The sequence below is a fragment of the Lytechinus variegatus genome, chromosome 2, assembly GCF_018143015.1.
Source record: "Lytechinus variegatus isolate NC3 chromosome 2, Lvar_3.0, whole genome shotgun sequence".
Classification (NCBI taxonomy): domain Eukaryota; kingdom Metazoa; phylum Echinodermata; class Echinoidea; order Temnopleuroida; family Toxopneustidae; genus Lytechinus; species Lytechinus variegatus.
The window spans coordinates 51,411,169-51,418,762 of NC_054741.1; the positions used below are offsets into that span (position 1 = coordinate 51,411,169).

A 7,594-nucleotide genomic window follows, 5' to 3' on the forward strand; every position below is an offset into this window, starting at 1 on the left:
TTTGGGCATATTTTAATCTTCAACTCGGTAAATAATTATTCTCCAAAGGCAAATCATACATACTGAGTAAACATTTACGAGAAAGCACAAATTGGGCATATTTTAATCTGCACTGGTTCAACTTCCCCAAATTTGTCACATGGTCGGTACATCCTCACGTGTCACGGTACGGTCGCGCACCAGTCCTGCGAGCGCGAGAAGACCAACCCAGTGTGTGCAGCGCAGACTAGACCAGATCAGAGAGCTGAGCTGAGCGCGCTGTCGAGAACACTAAACTGGACTGGCCGACCCGCCTGCAGAGCTGCCAAGCTTGTGTATTCTATCAAGTGTCATCTTGTGTCGTGCAGCCATAATGGACAGTCTTGATGATCTTGATGTGGAAATGTTTGAAATTATTAGAAGTCCTGCCCTTGATATTGACGACTATTTGAAAAAGTGGGGCGTTCAGGAGCTCAGTGAAATTTTTAAGGTCAGTACCGTACCGGTACCGGTAACGTGTCGTTAAATTAAACAAACTGGTTAGGCCTAGGGCGGCTAGGCCTAGCCCTAGGGCCTAGGCAGCCTAACGACTGCGTCAGATCTAAGTTAGATCTAACCCAGGGAGCTCCCTGGGTTAAGTTAGATCTAGTACTAGTACTGTTGCGTTACTATTATTAGTATTAGCCTAGATCTAACAACAGTCAACAGCACTCAGCAGGCGGGGCCTAACGTTAGGTCCAACAAAGATCAAAAATTGAAGTTTTTATATGTGTGTAGTACGGCGATATAGGCCTAGTTGAGTTGTCCATTCGTACTGATTATTTTAAGATATCCTTTGAAAATAGGAAAATGGCCAAAACAGACTTTTAATTAAATAGTGGAATTGCTCCCTTGATTTGTGCTAGATCAACAAGTTCCAACATAATTTAAATAACACAATTTGTCTTTCAAAAGATACCAAACATTAAAAGATTTTTAATGCATAAAGAGGCCTTTTAATTTGTTCTTGCAATTCATTATGTTTCCTGCACACATGTCCATTATAAATCCTACTTAGATCTAAGATTTAAAGGGGTACTCCAGGCTGGAAAAATTCATACCTAAATAAAGTTTAATTCACTAAGCAAAATGCTGAAAATTTCATCAAAATCGGACAAAAAGTAAAGTTGAGAAATTTTTAAGTTTTGTAGTATTTCGGTGAAACAGTTATATGCATGTCTTCATGAATATGCAATGAGGAAGCTGATGATGTTATATTTCCACCTGTTTTGTATTTTATTACATGAAATTACATTTATTCAAAGTTTGTCCATCAAGAATGAAAATAATAGACAAATGATATAAAGTGTAAGATAATCATTGCTGCAATGAATTTTGTTGAAAGGGGATATGTCATAAACACATATATGGAAATATGAAATAATTGTGATTTCATGTAATAAGATAAGAAAAAGGAAAGTGGGGACATGACATCATCATCCCACCTATTGAATATTGATGACGTTGTTGTGCATTTATCTGTTTTCACAAAATATTGCTAACCTTTAAAATTCAATAATTTTGTTAATTGTCATCCAGTTTTGATGAAATTTTCAGCATTTTGCTCTGTAAATTTTGCTCTATTTATTTAGCTATGAATTTTTCCAGCCTGGAGTACCCTTTTAATTCTGATTCATGTTTACAACTTACAAGCTGATATGTGTGTCATTGCATAAATGACTTTTATAATCTTGGATATTCATTGGTGTTTATGGATTTTGTATTGTTTCCTAGATCTTTAAACTTTTACTGGTTGCCATGGGCATCAGTTTCCTTTGGGATGGGGGGGGGGCAACAATTGATTGATTTTCATAACTTTGAGCAAACAAAACTCAACAATATTAGAATCGAAGGGAACTTGCATCCTTGAGTTTTTATTGCTCTTACATGTATTTGAATATCACTCCTGTAACCCAGATGATATATATTAATAAAACGTATGGGCATTATTATAAAAAAAGTAGCTTCTCAAATTATACATCCACTTATTTCCACCTTAGTTACTTATTTATCTTTTCTTTGTTTTAAATTTTATTTTTTATTTTCCTTGCCACCAGACAACGAAATTGACATCCATGTCCTACCAGACCTCGATGAAGATAGCATCAAAGAGCTTATTCCAAAGATGGGGAAGAGAATCAAATTTATCAAAGGATGGAGAGCAGAGGTAAACGTATTTCTTTCAAGTGCTTCAAATGCTTGAAATCTTTTGGAGGAATCCAGTCCCTGTTTTTTCATTTCAAACATTCCCATCAAATTCGGTATGGTCGCAGAGTGCATGTAACATGCTTACAAAATAATTGTAGAAGCAATTTCAACACATTGTGTGGATTCAAGAAACATTTGTTATCTAAACACTGTAGAGAAAGAAATATTAATGGACAAACAAACATAGTTGTAAACAATCAAACACTGGATGGTAGTTTTTCCGTATCGTCTATTTTCTTTCTATTTTCTTGTATTGTTTTTCGTTTCATCTCCTTTTGTTCTTTATTTCCCTTCCCTAAATTCTTTATAAGTGTAACTTTTTCCTGAGGGGTGCCATATTGAGGCATACTTTGAGTGTGTTAGGGTATAATGATGGTTATTTTCCCATCATAATTTAGTGTTTGTTCTTTAAGTCAGATTTCAAAGCCAATAATATGCAGTGTACATTAATGTACAGTTCCTAGTTTAGGCCTATATGTGGCAAATAATTGGCCAGCATGCTGCCATTCTGTGAAGCCCTAGTGTCAAATGTATGTACATCATGGTTTATACTTACAATTCCTTGCAAATACACATGATTTTTTTTTATTGCATGCTACTGGCAGAAGGGCATAACACTGTGATTTAAGCAGAAGGGTGTAAGCAATTAATCACCTTTATCTTCAAAACTATATGATACAAATTTTCAAACTAATTCATCATATTTTAACAGAAATAAACAACTTTTATTGCTTACACTTTTCTGCTTAAGTCACACTCTTGTGCTCTTCTGACAGCGGCATGATGATATATACACACTGTTAAATATGGAATTCAGAAACTTCTTTTTTATTCCAATCTCCAGGAGAAAAGACAAACCTAGCATTGGTCCTCCTGCCAGCTATTCTACGTGGAAGGAAAGTTTCTAGGGGTGTGTGCACTGTGCAGGAGACACTTGATGCTTTCATAGATGTTCAGCCCGTAAGTATTTTAAATCAAATCAACAGCCATTCTAATACCAAACAATGTTTCATAGGTTGGAGATGGAAAAGAGAATTCTGCACTTCATACAAAAAAAAAGAAATGAACTGATCAGGCATACTTTCGTTTTGGCTGTAATCACTTGATTAATATGGATGAAGAAGGGTACACAATGGGGGCCTTGCAATACAAAATTAATTTTCAACCTTTTCTTGAAATTCCACAGGTAATTTTAAGAAGACCTAGCAATAATCATCCTTCAAGTACAGTTCAGTTCTAATTATGTTGCCCCATGTGTGGATGGCTGGTTTGGAGGGGGGGAGTGTTTTTGTAGGAAAAAACTGCATTCTTGTTAACCAGGAAAAGGGACTTTAATGTTAACCATGTGAGACACCCCCACCCCCCCCCCCCCGGACAAATTGAAAGCGAACATTGTCTTTTCCTTGCTCATAGATGCAAAGCTGGATAATGTTTAAAATTGGCAGGAGTCATCCTTGATGATCGTGTCGGGCACTTGAACTCGGGGGGGGGGGGGGCATTTAGGAATAGAGGTTTTGTAACTTCTTTAAATCAAAGGCTTGTAATCATGGGTAAGTAAATATTTGAAACCATCATAAATACAGAAAATAAAATATTTATCTTTGTCTCTGCTGCAAAACAGGTGGTGAACATCGAGGAGTATTTGAAGTCTATAGATGGCCAGCAGCGTACCCAACCCTTTGTGATGGCTAGAGGAAGCAAGCTGAAACCATCTCAGACATACGTAATCATTGAACGACATGCCATCGAGACACCAAGCCTCCTCGCTGCTGTAGATCTCGCGTACAAGACCACATTTGTATTCGATGTTGAATACCAGCAGCATTGCCGCCAAGTGTGGATCTTTCTGCAGAGTGTCGTATATGGCATCGGGGATGAAGGTCCAAACATAACAGTTACTCCTAAAGTTCGTGACCTGAGGGCATTTCTTGACACAAAAGACATCATCTAAACTATGAAGCTCAGATAAAAAAAAATCTAGAGACTGTAGAGTCAAACCCAACATTATTTCTCTCAGCCTCAATTTCAAGCATATTGTTCATGCACCCAAGGAACAGGAGGAGACCAAAATGTACTGAACTATACATTTAAACCTTATGTTGTCAACTTCTCTTGCAAGAGCTCTTTTAAATGTGAAAAGCTACCTCTCAGCATTGATGGCAGGAAAATTTGTTTTGAACATGAAGAGACATTTGAATATGAACAGTCTAGGAAAAGTACACTTTCATTTCATGTTTTTATATTCCATTAAAAATGGTTATTTGTATTTTAATCAGACTCGAGAAGTAGCACCAAAGAAGCCCTTTTTAGTTCTGCAAAGATCTAAAAATACTTTTTTAAAATGAATATTGACTGATAAATACAGAATTTGAGGTTTCTGCAGAAAAGTCACATTTTGTTTTGACAAATCATATGGGCAAGTGCTTTTTGACATTATCATTCCTGTCACAATTTAAGCGGAATTGTTGGGCCCCCAGCAATTTATAAATATAGTTGGGAGTCAAACAAATCTTCCAGTCAATATTTTTCTTTAAAAAGAATTCTTTTAAAAATCTTTGCAGAAGGGTGTGGCCATTATGTGACCACTGACCCATAACTAGCTTCTCACCATCAGCTGTTTGATTCTGCTTATTCAGAAAATATCACAATTTCATGCTAATCATGTATGCTCTGTCTCTAAGTGTCTTCATAATGTGTAATTTGTCTTTGCATATTTATCAAATTTTGGAGCATGCACATATAGCAAGCCAAGAAATTAATAATCAGTTCGAGGTATTTTTTACGCCTCAAATCATACAAAATGGTGTTTTATCAGAGCGCTACATTTATGAGACCCTTTGCCTTATATCTTGATAATGATAACTAGAAGGATGCGTACGTTACTTTGCTATACTGATTATACTGAAAACATAAACCCCAAATCATTGCATTACCTGCAAAGTATAATGCCTTAAATTTATACAGAAAATTCCTATTGTTACTTTCCTTTGTTCTCTAATAGCTTTTGTCTTGATGAATACATTCTGTCCAAAAGATGCAAACAAAATATCCCATGTACATCTCCATTTCTGATTTTGATATATGAAAATGGACAAGTAAGTCTTTGTTTTTGACTTCATCACTTCTATTGCGTTGATCAATAGCTTGACAGTATAAGGATTAGACAATGTACGATTTATGTTGTTTTTGGTTTTCATTGCTAAGTTAAGTATTTGAGCATTGTTATCTCAAGGATCAGTTTGTGTATAAACAAATATACCTGCAATCTATTGTTTAAAGTAATGATTACTTATTTCAGCATCAGATTTTTCAGATTTGGCTGAGTGATTACTAATTTGTGTTAATAGAAACACCATTAATTGTTTTTAACAGCCTGATTGTTAGTCAAAAGTGAGGGAGTTATTGTTGTCTACTTTTAAAAGTGTTATGCATGGAGAAAAACCAATCAAGCAGGCCATATGCAAATGCAATACTCTGTCTCTTGCATGCATTGGAGGCTGCAGACATATAGACCTCAACACTATATAGATTTGATATTAGCTTAAATGTTTGTTACAAAATTCTTATAAATGGTAGCATACTGGAATATGCTTGATTTCATGTTTGTTTTACATTCACAAGAAAAGATGTGCGTAATGACAAAATATTGTTTTTACCCCAATGATACCTACATGAGACTCTATTAGTTTATCTCTTACTAATGATAATTAGGACGATGTGTAAAATGTTTTCCTAAATACATTCATTGCTTATAATCGAAAACAAGATGGCCATATCACTGCACTACTTGTAAATGTATAATGCAATTGATATATCTTACTAATTGTTACTCTTTGTTGTGTAATTTACTTTCTTATGTTTGAGAATATACACTATTCAAAACATGCGAGCAAACTCTCAACTCTTTTTATTTGAATGTTTTCCTTTTAAAAAACTTTACCCTTGCAGCTAGAGTTTACCCTTAATTTGCAGTTCAATTGTCAGGTTTACCATATAGCCATATATTTATTGTGATTTTATACAAGGCTGGGTAAAATTTACATCAAACTGGAGTAAAAAGAGATATGAGGTTACCCAGTAGCTTTTTAACCCATATAGATTTTGCCCATTAGGGCCTTGGATACATACGAACCCTCATGCTGGGTAAGAGTTGGGTAACGGATGGTAAAACAGGGCGTTGGGTAAATGTATGAGCAATGTCTTACTGGGCAATGAAATTGGGTAATGAATTATGACCAACAGTTTTACCCATCTTCTGGTCATTCCAAATTTAAATGGGTAATAATATGGCAATATCCTTGGTCAATTTGTTGGGTAAATAATTTACCCAACTCCATTACCCAGTCAAAATCTTTATAACCCTTATTATGGTAATAGTTGGGTAAATTTTGTTGGGCAACACGGTTGGGCAATCTTGAAATGGTAATTAGATGGGTAATGCAGTTTGCTCTATATGGGTAAATTATGAAATTGGTAAACTTTACCCAAAAGTTGGGTGGATACATAAGTACCCTCATGTTGGGTAAATTTTGGGTAAAATTTTGCCCAATTTTTTTAAGAGTGCACATTTTTAAAAATTTCAATATCTGCTCTTTAATTTGAATACCTCAATTACAGAAAATGGTCAAGAAATAACAAAGTTCTGGTTATTTGAAATAAGGCTTGAATTTCAAAAAATGAAGAGGTTTACAGGCTGGGGTTCAAACTCACTCGACACTCCTATTTGTTGACGATCAGCCATGCATGAAGTCTTTTGTTACCGTGCGATAGCTTCTGTGGGAAACCGGTGAAAACAAGTTTATTTAATGAAATTAGGGAAATACAAGCATTGTTTCGAGGATCATAACTTTTTAATTTTCGACCATTTTCTGTGATTAAGGTATCAAAGAAAAGAGCAGATATTGACCTTTTTAGTCATGTGATTTTCTTTTTGAAATTCAGATACCCCCCGCCAAGTGAGTTTTTGGCGTCCTCTCTTCGAATTGTCTTTACTCACTCACGCGTGAATGAGGAATAATCTAAGTAACACCAGATGAAAAGGGAGATTCTAAGCTTTACATTGATAGGTCATTTGTCTATTTTATTTATGATTAAGTTATGATAAATCATCGCTAAATCTCGTTTCGTTTTTTTCTGGACGCACTGTATAATAGGAAAGTCAAGACCAAGATATTTGAAAGTTTCGTTCATTTCACAAAACATGCACATTCTGGTCGGTATGCAAATGAGGGGACCGATGGCATCACCCACTCATTTTTCTTTTGAATATTATCATACGAAAATTGGTTGCACTTCGTAATTCCGAAGGTTCGTAATTCCAAAGGTTCTTTATTCCGAAGGTTTGTAATTCCGAAACACGTAAATTGCC

At 35.4% G+C, this 7,594-nt stretch overlaps 1 protein-coding gene across 1 annotated transcript; it reads left to right on the top strand.

Annotated features, from left to right (window-relative positions):
• Nucleotides 1-262: 262 nt before the first annotated feature.
• LOC121408315 lies at nucleotides 263-5,691 on the top strand. The gene is made up of 4 exons (XM_041599737.1): nucleotides 263-469; nucleotides 2,076-2,185; nucleotides 3,071-3,186; nucleotides 3,848-5,691. Exons 2-4 carry the CDS (start codon nucleotides 2,173-2,175, stop codon nucleotides 4,175-4,177), a joined length of 459 nt encoding a protein of 152 aa, XP_041455671.1. The 5' UTR covers nucleotides 263-469; nucleotides 2,076-2,172; the 3' UTR covers nucleotides 4,178-5,691.
• Nucleotides 5,692-7,594: the final 1,903 nt, after the last annotated feature.

Bases quoted from the DNA above. Each gene is read 5' to 3' on its own strand.
- LOC121408315 (XM_041599737.1), top strand. The intron at 3,187-3,847 runs GTAAGTATTTTA...GCTGCAAAACAG, and splicing joins CTTTCATAGATGTTCAGCCC to GTGGTGAACATCGAGGAGTA.